The sequence below is a fragment of the Rosa chinensis genome, chromosome 6, assembly GCF_002994745.2.
Source record: "Rosa chinensis cultivar Old Blush chromosome 6, RchiOBHm-V2, whole genome shotgun sequence".
In the NCBI taxonomy this organism is placed as follows: domain Eukaryota; kingdom Viridiplantae; phylum Streptophyta; class Magnoliopsida; order Rosales; family Rosaceae; genus Rosa; species Rosa chinensis.
The window spans coordinates 39,780,590-39,799,175 of NC_037093.1; the positions used below are offsets into that span (position 1 = coordinate 39,780,590).

At 36.9% G+C, this 18,586-nt stretch overlaps 2 protein-coding genes across 3 annotated transcripts; one reads left to right on the plus strand and one right to left on the minus strand.

The window, feature by feature from the left end:
* Positions 1-5,206: 5,206 nt before the first annotated feature.
* Positions 5,207-7,801, plus strand: LOC112174501 (alcohol dehydrogenase). Its single transcript, XM_024312279.2, has 10 exons — positions 5,207-5,411; positions 5,529-5,665; positions 5,893-5,939; positions 6,067-6,392; positions 6,499-6,581; positions 6,686-6,761; positions 6,870-6,931; positions 7,030-7,125; positions 7,232-7,393; positions 7,481-7,801. The coding sequence occupies exons 1-10, from the start codon at positions 5,375-5,377 to the stop codon at positions 7,595-7,597; spliced, it is 1,143 nt and encodes a 380-aa protein (XP_024168047.1). The 5' UTR covers positions 5,207-5,374; the 3' UTR covers positions 7,598-7,801.
* Positions 7,802-8,564: 763 nt separating this feature from the next.
* LOC112174502 (putative transcription elongation factor SPT5 homolog 1) lies at positions 8,565-16,859 on the minus strand. 2 transcript variants are annotated; one of them, XM_024312280.2, is made up of 22 exons: positions 16,309-16,858; positions 15,080-15,312; positions 14,857-15,000; positions 14,575-14,733; positions 14,425-14,508; positions 14,027-14,097; positions 13,344-13,701; positions 13,084-13,239; positions 12,885-12,982; positions 12,716-12,764; positions 12,493-12,645; positions 12,258-12,401; positions 12,060-12,153; positions 11,799-11,957; positions 11,675-11,723; positions 11,508-11,602; positions 11,270-11,348; positions 10,457-10,511; positions 10,256-10,370; positions 10,023-10,166; positions 9,185-9,282; positions 8,565-8,922 (listed from the first exon to the last, which is right to left on the minus strand). In XM_024312280.2, the coding sequence occupies exons 1-22, from the start codon at positions 16,667-16,669 to the stop codon at positions 8,677-8,679; spliced, it is 3,144 nt and encodes a 1,047-aa protein (XP_024168048.1). In that variant the 5' UTR covers positions 16,670-16,858; the 3' UTR covers positions 8,565-8,676. The 2 variants fall into 2 exon arrangements, 1 of the variants encoding a protein (XP_024168048.1); XR_005801645.1 differs by lacking the exon at positions 8,565-8,922 and having other exon boundaries at positions 10,256-10,366; positions 16,309-16,859.
* Between the last annotated feature and the right edge of the window lie 1,727 nt (positions 16,860-18,586).

Consider the following 18,586-nt stretch of genomic DNA (forward strand, 5'->3'; position numbering starts at 1 on the left):
CTAGACACGCAGCCACAATAATAAACTATTCGGTGACTCATCCCAAAATCTTCTGATCACAACAATATAAGCTAATACAAACGTGCACGGCTTTAACCTGGCATAGAACTGGATCCTAATGACACCAGACAAGTCACCCAACTCCAGACACCCGCCTAAATTCATTACAAGAACCCTGACTCAAAAGATCATGAATTTATTTGAGATTTGAAAGTAAAACTAAAGACTAACACCAAATAAAAAGTAACTAATAAAACCAAACGCCAACAACACAACGTGATTGAGCTAGAGAACTAAGACCATATGAACAGTAGACCTAGTATATTCAAATCTGCATCCAACCTAGAAGACCAAAGGACCCCACAACAACAGGTGCACTAAAGTAAGTTCACATGTTGGGTCACTAGGTCAAATATTGTTCACTACTTTTATATCTTTATTTCTGCTCTTTGGATCACTAGCTAAATTTTCAAACTAACCTGGATCACTCTGAGTCATTTGTTAGGTCAGTTTCGTGACCCACAAACTGACCTAGAGCCACAAACTGACCTAGAGTGCACTCTAGGTCAGTTTGTAGGTCACGAAACTGACACAGTGACCCGGATGGTGGAAAAAAACATAAAAAAGTAAGAATCTAACTCAGAGACCCAATGGATGAACTTGCTCTAACGGCAACACACCACTATCCTAAGGCCAAGTGAACAATCTAATGATCGACCTAGTCACTACTTCGAGCAAGAACCTCCCCCTACCCCTCATCAAATCCAAGGGAAGTTTGACACCAAGCTAATGACTATATAACCATGACCCGACCAAACAGCCACCTATTCCTATTGTGTCTCCACCTACCTCCATCCAACCACCAAATCCAACGAGAAAACATTTCAATTTTAGCAAAAGATCAGCAAGGCTCCTAAAGCCACCAAGAAGGAGCACTTGAACGCATTAGTAAGGCCTGCGTTGCCACTACTATCACATGACATCCACGACAGCGAAACTCTAGTAAGAGCTCACAGTGCTCACCATTGAAGCACCCAACTTTATATTCTGGACGGAAGTCACAAGGTCCTCAAGCTTGTTCTTACTCTCTCGACTTCGGTGGTGAGCATTGTAAGCTCTAGCTCCAGTTACAAAAGTCTAGAGTTCAGGCTGCTTTTGGGAAAACTTATAAGTAGTTTAAATTGAAAGAAATTGGCAGTAACGTGTTTGATAAAACTAAAAATAGCTACTTTATTTTCTTTTAAAGTCAGAGCTCTTTTAGAGCCAAAAGCAGAATCTCACTTAACCTAACTTATAGAAGTGACTTATTTTTTAGTGTAACACTTTTAGTTTCAAGTTAAGCAAAACACTTTCCCGCTGTTTTTAGTACTATAAACATTTTTTTTTTAAAATCTAGTTTATCAAATACTTAACTACTTTACTTAAAACCCACTTATTCTCATATCACAACATAAGCCATCTTATTTTATAAGCATAGTTGTACGAAACTGGCGCTCAATCTATTACTTCTATTGATTCTAAATAAATAACTATCGTTTTCGAATGTGCAACGAATTACTCATTATAGCTAAAATACATAGGTAATAACTTTTTCTGTAGCGCTTATGAAAATGAGTTAGTATGTGTAGTTTTACTCATTTGAATAACTGACATCTTCCGAGCAAATAAAATGACAAATCTTTTCAGGAGTTCAATTGATTCTATATTAAGAGTTGTGTTCAACTGCCCTTTGGATTTAGATCCAAAAGTAGAGAACAATGAAGCAATTGAAATTAATTTATCGGCTAATTTCATTTTATCTCACTAACATTTACACCTTAAATCAGTTACACGCCATGCACTTCTAATTTCATCACATATACCACTTACTCTCTAATTTTAATTAAATCTTATCCAATCATCATATTTCGGTCAATTTCCACTTGGATACGTGACTTTAGTGGGCTTCCTTATATTACGATGATTCACTAACGTTACATGCATAATTATATCGTAAGAAACGAGAATTTCAGATTATATCACAAATAGTTGACAAAAAAAAATCTAAAGGATGGACAAAATTAATTGAAATTAGTAAGTGTAGGAGCACCCGTGATGAGATTAAAAGAGCAAAGCCACAAATAATTTAGGTAAAATTTATAGAGGTAAAATGGAATTTACCCTTAATTTATTTGCTTCAGTGTTTTCCTCTATTGAATTTCTTCTCTCTCTTTTTTGGCCAATTTTTTCTATTGAATTTAGATCCAATAAATTGAGCACTATTTAACTAAGATATCAATTAACTACACCTTAAAATAGAGTATGCAGCTCAGATTGTGGCCCCTAGGTTAAATTATTATGTTCGCAAGGCGAATAATTCGAAACCAGCTCCATATCACAAGGGAGGGTCCCAACTCCCAAACATTTTCCTTCTCTTTTGATTTGTTTATGTCGGTGAAAGGAATAGTCCTTCTGATCTAAAACCAGCAGAATCAGGTAACACCTCAACGAAAACCATCAACAGTCTGAATTGCTTGTTTCTTGTTCAAATTCCAGTAAAACCAATTGACTCTTTATTTTACAAAATAGACAAAACCACTATTTATTCAATTATACTAGTGACAAGAGGGACAAGAGGGATTGTAAGCAACAAGACTTTTGCACTTCGACTTTTCTAGATATTTTGTGAGGTCGATCATTTGATCCAGTTAATCTCACCAAGTTGTCTACGTGTGTTTATTTATGCGAGGCCTAGTTGTTCTTCTTGTGTAACGGTTTTTTAATATATCGGATCTTGTTAATTGCCAAAAAAATTAATCTCACCAAGTCTCAATGGTGACAGCATCTTTTAGACTTTAACAATTCTATCAGTATCCAAATCTATCTTCATCGTACAGCAAAAGGCAACAGGATAACAATCAAATAGTCATGAAGCCATGCTGAAGCATGTGAAGCTTAGGTGTAATTAACAACTAATTTTAAGTATAACTCCCCAAATGTTTGACTCATAACAAAAATATAATAGAAGCAACTTGGATAATAGTGGTTTCTCCCTCAGAAATGGTTACAGAGACCTGGTTTTGGATGAGTTTCCCGGTGGGGCAATCGTTTTCCATCCGACGGTGGCGCTACAAGCAGTTACATTGCCTTGGCTTTCATCTATAGATTATGTTGCACTTTCAAAATTAAATTACTATGTGTAATTTCGCTCGCATTTAAATATAGTAAATATTATTTATTAAAATTAAAATAATTATATATGTAAAAAAGATAAATAGTCAATTACTTCTAACTTTTCTCGTAAGTGTCGATTTACCCCCGACATTTCAATTTTAATTATTTACACCCTCCAATTTCTAAATTTTGCTTATTTACACCATACTATTAACTTTTATACTTTTCACCCAATTTCTCCGTTAACATGACCTCTCGTGTTAGACATTTTTGTTTTTCCAATTGTCACGCTAAAAACAAAAAATAAGACGTGAGGTTTATCTCTAGCTAAGAGACATCTCCAATCAGTTATAAATTGATTTCTATAATCCAATTTATATGAGTTCATAATTCAAACTCAAATTGACAAATTCCACAACACGCAAGACAAATTTGTCATGTCTATCTTAACAACCAATTGGATCCACCAAGGTTATTATCTATTTTCGTTATCTGCTTTCTGGGCAATATTAGAGTTCATATTATGAGATTGATCCATTGATATTCCGAATAAAAGTTTAATCTTAACGATGGGTATTGTGTAAAAATCTCATATTTAGGTAGGGGAGATCATGTACAATGATGTATCTAGTAGGTATAGAAAGGCTAAGAAAGTATATAATAATCTTGGTGATTCCAATTGATTGGGAACTAGAGAAGATAGCAATTGGTTTCTTTGTCATGATGTGGGGATTTTTTAACGTCACGTCACAGTGATTATCAGTGTGCCAGAACTAAATATATACATGGAATTGTAGAAACATACATAGTTTATCTACTAGATACATCATTGAACATGATGTTACCTACTGAATAAATCCTCCCAATCTAAATATGAGGTTTTTACACAAAACCCATCGTCAAGATTAAACTTTTGTTTGGAAAGACAATAATGTCTAATATGTGAGGTCAAGTAAACAGAAACATTAGATGGAGAATCTTATAGTTGACGGTAAGGTGTAAATTGGCAACAATTAAAGAAGTGAGATTGTACTTTTCAAAAAAAATAAAAATCAGGAATAAATTGGCTATTTTATCTATAAAAAAATAATAGAGGGGAGAATTAGGAGTAATCATGTCGATAAAAAATAAATCTTGTTGTTTAATTCCAGTGGATCTGGGTAAATCAAATTTTGGGTCGCCTAATTCATGGTGGCTATAATTTTACATTTATCTCGTTTCTCTCTTTGTTGGCTTTGCAGAAAATCACAACCTTGTCTAATTGGATTTTGCAAATATAAGAACAAATTGATTTGTGTTTAACGAATATGTTCCCCTGATGGTTTACCCATATACCCAGATCTCGTTCTTCAATAGAATAGAAGAACCAACCCATCAATGGAACACCCACCCCAAAAGTTCGAACCCATCAATTGAATCCCAAACCCAAATTCGTCTATGACTTTCTTGTTGTAGGTAATACTTGGATCCTCAATGTCGTCCCATCAATTGAATCCCAACCAATCTCAGAAGGTAGTTCTCTGCACCGAGTTTTGTTTCTCTGTATGCAAGAATAGCCACGACGATGCAGCTTTTATTTGGCAGCCAAGAGATTCTGAACTAGTTTAATGGGAAGATTAAAAGCTTTTATTTGAATGCCAACCAATCTCAGTAGATGTTGTTTTACATGTGTCATTACAAGATTAAAAGCTTAGGAAGCTCAGGCAATTTCATTGCTCAGGAGAGGATCCTCTGCCTGATTTAAATCCACTGAAAGCAGATTTGATTGGATACTTCTTTTTCTATCCGTGGGAATTTTTTGATTGGATACTTTAGTCTATTCCAGGGATGGTTTTGACCAAAATGTAAAACCAGGGACTAAATTCCCACAACAGGAATCAAAGGAATGGTTTTGCTTTTGCTGCTGGTATTACATGTTGTAATTGTTTAAAAAGCTATTCTAATACAAACTGTACAACAAAGCACAATAGCAGTATCATTAGTCCATTAGTTTAATCCAGCCTTTAAGGGTATATGTTTTTTTTTAAATTTTTTTTTTTATGACAGCCTTTAAGGGTATATATACCCAAAGAAGTTGGCTTTATTTTCCACCAGAACAAAAACACAAAGGGTTCTTATCACAAGTCTGTCAGATACTACAAAGCTATATTCAGAGTCTCAATCTCAGGTTCTTAGCTGCATTACTTGGGTTTTTACTTTTTAGTGAAGAAAAGAAGGAAGAATGTCCGGTACTGAAGGAAAGGTCATATGCTGCAGAGGTATATAAATATATAATCATCATGAGAAATATTTCTAGTTCATATGGGTATGATCTTGCAATTTCTAGTTCTTAGTTTTATGGAGTAAAGAGTTAAATCTTTCTTTTGTTGGTGTAGCTGCTGTGGCATGGGAAGCAGGGAAGCCATTAGTGATTGAAGAAGTAGAGGTAGCACCTCCTCAGGCCAATGAAGTTCGTGTCAAGATTCTTTATACCTCCTTGTGTCATACTGATGTCTACTTCTGGGAAGCCAAGGTACATTTTTTCATTTTATTTTACATAATTTGAGATAGTCAACAACGGAAAGAACAAAACAATTTCTCTTTGTCAGAGTCTAACATATTGTGCTGTTGGTCACTTGTCAATTTGGGTGATCAATTATGAGGGAGTCTGATAACATAACGTGTGTGATTATATATGATGGAGAGAGACTACTCGTATATATAGTACACTAAATCTAAACTTGGTTTTCTATATTCCAGGGACAAAACCCTTTATTTCCAAGGATTTATGGCCATGAGGCAGGAGGGTATGTAAATTTCTACCTACCTGTTATCAATTTAATATACAGAACATGGAACATTATGCATGAACTACGTCCATTTCAATCATAACTTGTGAGGGTTTACCATGGTGTTCAATTTGTCAACATTTAGGATTGTGGAGAGTGTTGGTGAAGGAGTGACTGATCTCAAACCGGGAGATCATGTGCTCCCGGTGTTCACTGGGGAATGCCAGGAGTGTGCTCACTGTAAATCAGAAGAGAGCAACATGTGTGACCTCCTCAGGATTAACACAGACAGGGGAGTGATGCTTAATGATGGACAATCGAGGTTTTCGATTAAGGGCAAACCTATATACCACTTTGTTGGGACTTCAACGTTTAGTGAGTACACTGTGATTCATGTTGGCTGCCTTGCCAAGATCAACCCCAAAGCTCCTCTAGACAAAGTTTGTGTCCTCAGTTGTGGAATCTCAACTGGTATGGAGCTCAATTATTTAGTGCCAACTTATATGACTATGTTGTACATTGTAGATTAATGTTCCTAATCAAGATCAATGTTTATATTTTTTGGATATATATTCAGGTTTGGGAGCTACTCTTAATGTTGCAAAACCGAAAAAGGGCTCAACAGTGGCTGTGTTTGGATTGGGAGCTGTAGGCCTTGCAGTGAGTTTCTTCATCTTTTTGCTTTATTCCATATTGACACTTTCACTGCTTTCGTATGATGAAATATACACATGGTTAATTTTAAATTCTCATTCTGTTTTCAGGCTGCTGAAGGAGCCAGGATGGCTGGGGCTTCAAGAATTATTGGTGTTGATTTGAATTCCAGCAGATTTGAAGAAGGTTAGATATCTATACATTTCTCTAAAGAAAATTGTTACAATTGTTTCTTCTTCTTTTTTTCTTGGTTCGTACTGCGGCATTTCTGAATTTTGATTTGGTTGTTGGCAGCTAAAAAGTTTGGTATTACTGAATTTGTGAACCCAAAAGACCACAAAAAACCAGTTCAAGAGGTTTGTTGCTAACTTGCTTTACTTGTTTTGGTATTCCTTCCCTTGTTTAGGAACTATCCATGTTTATGTAAAAGCTTTTGTTATGAATTCATTATTAGGTGATTGCTGAGCTGACGGATGGAGGAGTTGATCGAAGCATTGAATGCACTGGAAATATTCAAGCCATGATATCTGCATTTGAATGTGTCCATGATGTATGTTCTTTACCATTTCGTGTCCATTTCTGGATTAATCACAGGAATTTGGCCCATATTATATTTGGTGCTGATGACTAAACACAAAACTGTTGTCTTGTTCCAGGGTTGGGGTGTTGCTGTTCTTGTGGGAGTGCCACACAAAGATGCTGTCTTCCAGACTCATCCAGTGAACTTCCTGAATGAGAGGACTCTCAAGGGTACCTTCTTCGGAAACTACAAACCACGGACCGACATTCCCTCTGTTGTGGAGAAATACATGAACAAGGTCAGCTATCTTGCAGAAGCTAAAAGTTTCTTTTATTTTTTGGTTTCATTAATGTACTCATCAATCAATTTAAACTCGATGTTCCAGGAACTCGAGCTAGACAAATTCATCACCCACCAAGTCCCATTCTCAGAGATCAACAAGGCATTTGACTACATGCTTAAAGGGGAAGGTCTTCGTTGCATAATTAACATGGAGGGGTGAAAATTTTATTCCTTTGATGTTGTTTGTGACCGTACATTCTGATTTTCCATTTTGTCTTTGTATTTCTATTTTGTCTACTTTGTCGAGTTTGGTTTGCATGTAATGCAAGAATGTATGTCCAACTGCTTCTGTTGGACAGCTTCTGTAATCCTGTGAACATATGACTATCAATAAATATTCAGTTAAAAGATGAGCCTTTCAAAAGTGTGTGGTGCATTACTTCCAAAGCTTATCTTCACTATAATTTGAGCTAGCAGACAGAGGGCAAGATCTCTATTTTAGTAAAACCAGAAAGAGGAGCTTTTTAAACACTCAAAGCCAGAGGTGTGCTTCCCATCTTGAATCAATTGCAAGTACTAGCAATTTTCCAAATTTTAGCCCCACTTTTGTACTACCCAGAAACGAGTGGTTCTCGATCAAAACCGCATATATATTGGAAAATAAAAACAAGTCCCAGAAACGAAGATACACAAAAAGTGGCAAAAAGTAGGTTGAAAACTCAAACCCGAGTGAATTTCAAGCACCCAGAAACCGCGGTGGAGACTTCTCTGCTTTGGCCAGTCAGCCAGAACAGTTGTCTTAAGTGATGGCTGGAAAAAATATGTTCAGGTACTTTAGACCCTGCAGGGCAAGCGGCTAATATGGTTGGAGGTTGAATTTTGAATTTTCATTTTATTTATTTATTATTGTTTATAGTTGAAATGTAGCATTATAAAGGTCTGTATAAAAAATCAAAACCATCAGCCCTAAAATCAAAACCAACGGCGAACTCAAACCCCACAATATGTCTAAATCCATGCTCAGTTTCGAATTCAAAGCCAACCGTCCGTGAAGGCATCACCGACAACGACAACTCCGACAACAAGCCGGGGGAACCAAACTCAAAGATAGCCTCCAGCACCCTTGCGAATTGGTTTAATACTTTCATTCATCACCATGTCCAAAGACGAAAAGAAAAACGGTTCGATTGAAAAGTAAAAGAATCAAACGCATTTTTGCTTGACCAAAAGATTAATATTACCCGGAAAAAAAAAATTAACAATAATATACAGACTGAACCCTTATTTGTTCCCACCAAATTATGATTGACCTAGTTTTGACAAAATAGCCAAGTCTAATATTTTAACATCAAGAGTGTCATCAACCTTGACAATTCCATCCGTGCCATCGACACCAATCAGCTTGCCAGTGGCACCGCGTAATGAGCCACCCATGATTTTGATCTTATCATTCTTCCTTGGTACGACTACCTCCATTTCATTTGGAAGTACAGTTACAGTATCACCATTGCCACCCGAGCCAAGAGCTACCCTACATGAGCCATCCTGAACCACATAACAATACTGTTAGTATCTCAAATTTTTCAGGGGGATTAGAAGCGCAATGTTAGTAGTATCTGTCTCAGTGAAGGTTCATAGATAATTTTTGAAGGGTTAACTCTCAAGTTAAGCATAACTTATTTGTAGTTCAATAGTTCATAGAAATCATGAGATCCCTTAAAGAACATAACTGTACAGGTCCAAATTTCATTGTATTTCATAAAAAACATAGATTTGTACAATGTAGAAGCACACTCCAAGGACATACCAGGAGCACTTCTCTGACAATTCCAGTAGTTTCCTCTCCAGAATTGCGTACATTGACCAGTATATCTGGCATGAACCATGGTCCTTCATTGTCCCCTCCTGCTACCAGATATTACATTAGAACTTAAACAGAGGATTACAGAAGTAAGCAATCCAATCGACCAAGGCATCTGCTTAATTTTTTTTCTATCTCAGTATATATATATTCCTTCCATTGCCATCTCAAAATAAAATAAAATAAATTCTGATGTGTACTGCTTTATGAACAAAAAATAAGAGTCATATACATCCATTAGCACATAAATAGGCCTTAAAGGTTAGGATAGTAGCCAGCCTATCTCTGATTAAGCAAGGATATCATCAAGAATCTACCGACTAGTGGAATACTAACAACCAAACCCCCGTCTCTATTGTTATCATTGTTATGCCTTGTCTACAGCAGAACAGCAATTTCAAAGGAGCTTCAAGGTGCAATGAAACTATAGAAAGCAAGGATATTATCAGAACACTATCAAACAGTGGCATACGAAGAACCAAACACATCTAACACTACCTCTAGAAGTCTAGATAGATAGTAAGAGCATTTCTTTATTATTATTTTACTTTCTGATACACCGAACCTCTGGAAGTGGCTGGATTAAGCATCCATTCACAAAAATAAATCAAAGTAACATTAGAGACTACCGACTGGTTATGAACCAAGCACCTATATAACACTACCCACAAATAGGTAATCAGAAAGCCCCAGGAAACAGGTAGCCCAACTACTAGTTCACAACAGCAAAAATTAGAGTTTATCTCAGCAGTATGCTGGTATACTAGAAAACTGGAAATCAAACCTATAACAGGAGACATCATATCCAGACCACCAGTCCCTGGTGTCATTGGCTGCCCTCCAGGAGTTCCGGGAAGATAGGATGCTGAGTTTGGTGTCATAGGCTGCCCACCGGGAGTTGACGGCAAGTATGGGCTAGGAGCATTTGCTGCAACAGGGACATAAAATGAACTACAGTAACAAGAACTGCAAAATAGAATGCAAATACATTTTTGGAAAAATGTAAAGTAAATGTACCATAACCAGTACTGTCCCTTGGTGTTCCAGCTTCACTATAATTCCCACCAGGAGTGTTGGCCCAACCTGAACCAGGAGTTGGAGCTTCGTACGTCCGTGAGGGAGGACTTCCTGGCTGAAAAGAACAATATTGAAGCTACTTAACACATGTATAAATACATCTCTATGCAAACTCTGGCCTATTATGCACTGTTAACTCACCTGATACTGTGGGCTAGAACCCCAAGAACCAGGGTTTCCTTCCTCCCAGCTATCCCTGATTTATCACCATCAAAGTTCAAACAAAAGCATCAGTAACAAAGCACATCTGACTTCCCAATTGTCAATCTATTAACCTTCCCTCCCTCTCTTCCCCCGCCGCTTAAAAATTACAGTGTATTTTTATCACTTATACTATTTGAAAGCATTTGGTTAAGTACATATCATGATGCATACAAAGTAAATAGAAGAAGTATGTCTAAGACATAAACATCCTCCTGAGTTTATAAAGAGCATATATTGCTTATTTCATAGGGTACCTGTAACACATGTAAAATATAAAGATGCAAAAAGTGCAATATGTCTACATCCACATGTGACAGACAATTATGATTTTTTAAAATGGATTTTGTTACAGATACTTCTTTCACTTTTTCCACGTAATATTTACTCATCATGGGTGGTGATTGATTGGGCTCTAGTTGACTTTTCCATTTTCAAGTCCAAAAAACCTTAGAATTAAAAATAATAATGATCCTATAGACAACAGATAGGACTCTAGTTAGACGTTTTCATTGTGAAGTCATAACTCATTATTTCTCCCCAGCATTCTTCTGTTGTATATGTAATTTTGTGAAATATTTTCAAACCTTCGTTAGAGTTCTGAAACCTAAACTTTCATATATGAATACAGGACAAAATTTCAACTTCCTTCAACCTAGCAAGTCTCACCATGTTGAGCAAAAATTATTTCAACTATTAGCCAACATTTTCACTTGAAAGAAGTAAAGAAATTTAACGTTACATAACACAAACCTTGCTGGACTCATAGGTGCATACGGATTCCATGCTCGGTCACGCATTGGAGTCCTCATGCCATCATGAATAGGCGTTGCTGCAAGAAGAATTACAAAGATGAATACAGATATGTCGGTTATTTAATACATGTCCATGTCAAATAATTTATGGCCCAAACATAATCATTATCGGAACTTCTACAAGACAAGACACTACGTTTCTCAAATATTTGAACTCAAAGGTTTCAAAAACCAACCTCCAGCATCCCTCATTGGCGTCATATATGGATGGAGCGGAGTTCGAGAAGGATGAATTGGGGTCTGACTTCCCATACCATAGCTAGATGTATCACTGGAAAAAATTAGATCACAGTCAGAAACCAATGGTGAATGACTTAAAAAGACTTTAGTTAATTATAATTACCGATACGGTGTTGTAATAGCCACGTTATCAGAAATACAAGTCCGGTCAACTGCAAGCATGACAAAAGAGTTATGGCACAAAAAGATACATAAAGAATGAAGCAGCCCATAAATCCCAGACTTGCCTGTCACAACTTTCATTTGGGACTCAAGTTCCACCCGTACACTAGTTCCCTTAACCTCAACAACGCGCCCACGGTAACCCTTATAGGCACCCTGGCGAATCTTTACTGTAGTCCCAACCAATCCATCATGCCCTCTTCCACCTCTATTTCTTCCCCCAACTGGACCATGATAAAAGTAAGATTATTACAAACTTGTTCAATAAAGTTGGCCAAAAGAATAAAAGATATAAGGACAGTTTTCATTGAATCTCTGGAACATACAGTTATTAGGAGGGCCTCCTCTAGGAAACCTCCTGGGGGACTGGGGAATAAGAGGAGGAGCTCGAAGATGATCAAATCTAGAGTAGGAGTCACCCTACAAGTTTGATATAGGATTAGAATAACAGCATCAACAATCAAAACTAACAGAGAAACTGGAAGAGAGAGTTCAGAAGTAAATAAAGAGCACAAAGGGTTTACATTTCTATCACCATTGGCACGTGATCCTCCTACAACACGACAAGAATGTGACTTAACACAGATAAAGCCCGCATGCTCTATGTGATGGCGATCATAAATGAATAAGACTCCTCTATATATGTGTTCCACGGGACCTTGTTTACCCTATCATGGCAACAGCAGTGACAATATAGTCTGAGATCTACAAAATGTTGGTGCAAGGTAAACGAATGGACAAATAAGGACGTCATCTCACCTTGGAAGGACCTTCAACGACCCTCACAACATCTTTCACAGATATTGTGTTCTTAAAACAATCTTGCACACTAAGCTTTTTCTCAATCTTGCATTTGATCTCTCTTAATTTGACAAGGGCAACCTCAGGTCTCTCAGGAACTCCCTTAAGGACCTGGAGGAGAGTTGAAAATGTGAAAACACAGCACGGGAGCATCAGACAATTGTCAATTACAATCACATACCTGACATGCTTCAGTTTCAACACGTATAATTACACCAAAGCTATTATTACTGCACCAAATCAGACAAATTAAACAAAAACCTATTAAATTTATATCGTAAACTTGATAGTAATATGGACAAAAATGGATGATAAAACAGATGACATGTGAAAACAGCCAAACAACTTACTCCAGTAGCACAAGATCATGAAGCTCATAGTCCCCAATTTTGGTAATACCAGATGTCACCTCAGAACTCTCCACAACATCATCAGCAAACACACGGAGCTGGAACCAAGCAACAATCATGTCATTTGCACATTACTACTTCAGTAGAAAACTATTCCTGCAATCCAAGAGGTCCTAGATAAGGGAAATAAAGCACTTACATGTTCCTTAGTTGTATCAGATAAAATGATGAGCACATGCTGATCGACCTTGACAACCATACCAGTTGCACCTTCTTGAGTACCAGATACAACCTTCACATGATTCCCAGGTTCAAAGTACTTGCAAAGTTCTTTTTCATTTATGGCAAGAGTTTTCTGCAAAACAAAATTTACAGTAACAAGTGGTCACAACGGAATCTTCTAACAAGCGACTTACCCAAATTATTAAACCACCAAAAAAAAAGATAATGCATTCTTACTGGGAGGTCTTTCATGTCGGGTCTGATATGCACAGTCCCTTCCTCAACTTTCTCAACCCGCCCTTTCAAGTTTTTTAGGTCTCCCTTGATGACAATGACTGCATCACCCTTCACAAAGTGTCCTTTCTTTCTGTTTGAAAATAAAGTTGACAGACTGGCAACATCTCCTTCCCCATTCTCCCCAGGTTTCCGAAACTTTTCCAGTTCATCAAAAGTGGGATGTATGTTTTGAGTACTAATTGATTTCATTGATACTATTTTATACAAGAAACCATCTTTAAACATCATTTTCTCAATGTTTTCAAAGTAGTCACCCGTCATTGGATCTCGTTTACGCTCCACACGAATATGCAGTTCTCTGAGCAGAGTACAAAGAACATATGAGACTAACAGAGGCAGAGGTTAATGTAAAGATTTATAATTATAGAAAACATATATATAAAAAATAAAAAATAAAAAACCCAGAAAGGTTAATGCTCACATGCATTGGGTGGAAACAATTTTGTAAGGGAACTGTTATTCATACACCCCAAATTGCCATTAACAAACTTCTGCATTTTCAAATGCAATCTTTCCAAATAATGAAAGGTAAAAACAAAATTAATGCAAAAGGGGTTTGTTAATAACAATTTGGGGAGTATTAATGACAACATCTTATTGTAAAAGGGAGATATAAAAATTACCTAGCTTCATCAATATTCATAAAACGTGGCGGAGGCACAAACGCTTTCTTTTTCACAACTTCTCTGCCCTCCTGTATGATTAAAAAAATCACCTCAAGATTACCAGATAAATTGATAATGATACTCAAATGACTAATGGGTTTATAGGGAGGGGATGTGGGAATAACCACGAATCCGACAATCCTAGACCACCACCACCTCAACTGAATAAAAATTGTTGTAGACTCTATTACATATCAAAAGTACAACGATATGCAAATGACTAAAACAGATTTATAGGGAGGGGTGATGAGTAACACAAATCCGACATCCTAGGAATCATTCTAAAGGGACCACTTAAGTCGAATAAAAATGATTGTTAACTCGATTACATGTCAAAAGTAGGTAACAAACAGTACCAGTTTATTTGCAAGAGCTTGTAAATCAATTCTTGGAATTAATTTTACTGTAACTCTCTGTCGTACATTATCCACATCAACAACCTGAGAAAAGAAGCTTGAAGTTAGATAGAGAAACCTGATAGTTTTAAGCAAAAATCCATTAAATACCTTGGCAAGGTCCCCTTTATATATCCCAATCTTCATTCTGACCCAAGTATCCCTAGAAATATCAATTGCCTTGCTTTCAACGGAAAGAACATCAGTCATTTCTCTAATAGGAACAAGTGCTATTTTCTGGGTAAATATATTGCGCAATCCTTTGCAAGCCTGAGAACATATCAAAGCACCAGCAAAACAAATAACTGTCAGATAAGATAAGAATTACTAAACTGCAAATATGGTCAAATATGTAAATCATCACAACTTTTGAATATAAACACACATGCATACCTCCCTCACGTGGGCTTCTTTTTCCGCTTCAACGTATATATAGTTCTTCAGGTGGTCAAGAGCAATAACAGACCTGATGTTCAATTCAGGTTTATCAATATACTTTTGCATTAAGCAAGCAGCTACCTCTCGTTCTTTACCAATCTGACAGACATCGACACAAAAATCATTAGCATTCTAGCACAACCATGTTTATCAATATCAGGGTAGGAGAAAATCATACCGCACATTTCACCATCCACAGCTTTGGGTCCAAAACAGAAGGTAAAAGGGCTTGCTGATCCACATCAGTGGTCTCCTCAGTATCTTCTGTATGATGTTGCTTTGCATATCTTGCCTGAATTCTTCTTTCCAGAGCCTCGACATCTTCTTGCTCTTGGTCATCCATCAATGGGCGATGATGCATCCTTCTACCATCGCCCTCCTCAGGTATATCAGCTCCGGAATCAATAAAGTCTGCATAAAGACTTTTCAAAATCAATAAAAGGAGATTGCCACATGAAGTTTTATTGAAATAATGATTCCCATCAAACTCTAGGGTATGAAAATCGTAATACAATCCCCAAGCCAACGTTTCTACAGACCCTAAAAACAAGGACTATTCCTTGATTCAGTACAAGACCTAAACAATCAATTGAACTCTAACACTAGAAAATTAGACAAATATTTTAAAATAACTGTTTATAGAAATTGCACGCAATGCATGGTGGTGATTGAACTCACTCATACTATTAGAAACTGAAGAAAAGAAATAGTCAACTTAAACAGCACTTTGCAAATTTATCCTTAATTATAACGGGAACAAGACTATGAATTCTCGCCATGTGAGACACATCACCAAACCAGTACATAAGTGAAAGTCAGCAGCAACCTCATTGTTTATTTCCCATCTTTCCCAGTACAGGACAATTATCCTTTCACATAGATTACCTTACTCGTTAAAACTAAAGAAAAAGGGAAGGAACAAAATTGGACATGTTTTAAGCTGCAAAATCTGTGATGGCTGCTCTTTGGGCATGATTGCATAATTTGATCAAGAACAGGAGTTCCTAAACATATCCAGAGCTATTGATGCCTACTTCAGCTCCCAGTGGAAGATGGCCAGGAGATTTTACTACGAACTCTATAGTCTCCCAATAAAGTCATTTATTCCCATACATCGAGGAAATGCCTAATCTAGTATCCAGAACAGAACACTTTCAAACGAGCCTTAGGTGCCAGAATCGACCCTTCTTCAGAACCCCCAATAAATTCATAATGAAACGAAACCAACAATACAGGATACACTACCATCCACGAATCGATTTCAATTTTCACTACCTACAAATTATGACCAATTCGACTGTGAACATTATCCCTAACCAATTCCAATAGGTATCCCAAAATGTAAACGAACAAAAACACAATTCCAAATGAAACGAGATTAGTAGAAACACTAGGGCAAAAGCGTACCGTCCTCGCCCTCATCCTCCTCTTCCTCCTCATCCGAATCCACTACCGCTTCGAGATCAAGAAAATCCGCACCGGAGGGCTTCTTTTTGCTCTTCTTACGACTCCCACCGCCACCGCCACCGCCACGGTAGGCGCCGTAATCCTCGTCCTCGTAGTCCTCCTCTTCCTCCTCGTCGTCCTCCTCGGCCACATCGTCAATGAAGCTCGATCTCCTCCGCTTCTGACTGGACCTCCGGCCTCCTCGGTCCTCCTCCTCCTCCTCCTCCTCTTCGTCGTCGACGTCGTCTAGACCTTGGTCCGGGTCGTACTCGTCCTCGTCCGGCTCCATCTCGTCGTCGTCTTCGTCTCTGTGACGGGGCATGGTTCAATTTGGGGTTCTAGGGTTTTGCGAAGAGAGTAGAGTGGTGCTTGTGCAGATGGAGATTGTGAAATTCTACACCCAGAGGGGAGAGGGGATCTCTCTTTGTTCGAGTCTGCGACGCTTGGGTGGAAGAAACGCTTGTTTTTAAGTCATTGGGCTTTTTAGATGCGGTCATGGGTCGCCTGGACTCGGGTTTTTGGTCGTCCGACGTGTTGTCTCTGTTTTTTCTCATCGTGTCTCGATATTATAATACTAGAAAGAAAACACACACTGTGGTGTGCATTTAATTTTTTTTTTTACTTTGTCAAGGGAAATCCAAAAGTTTCTTAGACCCAAGATAAACCCCCTTCAGCGCATGTGCATTGCAGCACAGTGCCTGACCACTTTGACAGCTTTGGGATTCGAACCTAGGTTGGGGAGCACACCCAACTAGACAAGAACCACTAGGCCACTTGCGTGGTTAAAAAAAAAAATATATATATATATATATATATATATTTTAAAATAATGAAACCAATTTTTAGCAGTTAAATGTGAGGAACAGTTGAAGTTAGTGGATGATAGTTTAGGAGTGCATATGGATAATGCTTATTTTTATATTTTTTTAATGTTTTTTATTTTATAATTTACAACTTTATCCTTACACATTTAAACTTTCTTAAACTTTTTTAATATTTGAGGGCTATTTTAGTAAAAAAAAATTGTTTTGGCTAACAAACTCTCTTCTTTTAATAATAGTATAGATATATGAGATCAAATTGGAAAATAGCACATAGAAGGGTCTAGTTAGATCATCATAGAATGTTTCAAGCACTAGTGAGCACCCGTACAAGTTGGAGTGTATGAAGCATTGGCGAACCAACATGAATTTAGTAATTGTGAAATTTATTTTTTATATTTCTTTTCTTCAATAATGCATATTATGATGGCTTAGGTGTACAAGGGTGAGGCTTTAATGAGAACCATTATAATGAGGGTGAGAGGCTCTAATGAGGACATTTAAAATAAGGACTTTCTAATCAACGGTTGTGAGACCACTTGTCGATCACATTTCGATAAATCAATCGTTAAATGTTTAGATATCGCGAGTATATCATTTCTGCAAATTTTCAACTAAATTGAAAAATCGTTAAGACATTCATAATCATGATTTATAGTTGTGAACATGAATGGTTCATGTTTTATAGATTTGGTTCGTTCATTGATTTGATCTAGTTCGGTATCTTCACGATCTTTAATTTAGTTGAAAATTTTCAAAAGTGATCTACTCATGAATATCTAAACATCTAGTAGGTAATTTACTAAAATATGATGGTAAAGTGGGTCTCATAAATATTGATTAAAAAAATCCCCATGAAGTACTCATTATAATGTTCCTCTCCCATCTATATTCTTGTTTTGTCTATGACCATTTTTCCCTTTTCCCCTCCCTCATCCATTCTTTGAGTTTTTGTTTCCTTTTTTGCTCAACGCAAAAGGGTTGTGAGTTCTCAAGGAAACCATTAGTCTAGAGGGTTTGTGTCCGCCGTGTTCTATCGTCTTAAGTGTTTTTGTCTAATTCTGGGTTTTTGTTTTGGATTGCTCATTTTTTTTATATATGCGTATTCTTTATGAGTTTTCTTATTTGTTTTTATTCACTAATGTTGTGATTTAGGAAGATACTTGAGACTCGATTTATATACGAAAGGAAGTTGCTACATCGGTTTAGATAGATTACTAAATGTGCATTAGAAGGTTGGATCAAATAGGCAAATATTGTGATTTTATATTCAAAAATGTATTCTACTAGCCTTTTGTTCTCTAATTTTTATACTACTAGAGTTTGATTGAGTTTGGATTTATAGTTTTAAGTTCAATATCATGAGATATGGTACTTTTTGCTTCAAATACATTGCTCTTCTGGTTTGATGAGATTTT

What these genes read in the sequence shown, in the direction of transcription:
- LOC112174501 (XM_024312279.2), top strand. Translation starts at nt 5,375, where the DNA reads ATGTCCGGTACTGAAGGAAAGGTCATATGCTGCAGAG. An exon ending in AAAGGTCATATGCTGCAGAG is followed by an intron (nt 5,412 to 5,528) that starts GTATATAAATAT and finishes TTGTTGGTGTAG; the next exon opens with CTGCTGTGGCATGGGAAGCA. An exon ending in TTCCAGCAGATTTGAAGAAG is followed by an intron (nt 6,762 to 6,869) that starts GTTAGATATCTA and finishes GGTTGTTGGCAG; the next exon opens with CTAAAAAGTTTGGTATTACT.
- LOC112174502 (XM_024312280.2), bottom strand. Translation starts at nt 16,669, where the DNA reads ATGCCCCGTCACAGAGACGAAGACGACGACGAGATGGAGCCGGACGAG. An exon ending in ATGAATATTGATGAAGCTAG is followed by an intron (nt 13,702 to 14,026) that starts GTAATTTTTATA and finishes TACTCTGCTCAG; the next exon opens with AGAACTGCATATTCGTGTGG. An exon ending in AGGAGGCCCTCCTAATAACT is followed by an intron (nt 11,958 to 12,059) that starts GTATGTTCCAGA and finishes ATCATGGTCCAG; the next exon opens with TTGGGGGAAGAAATAGAGGT.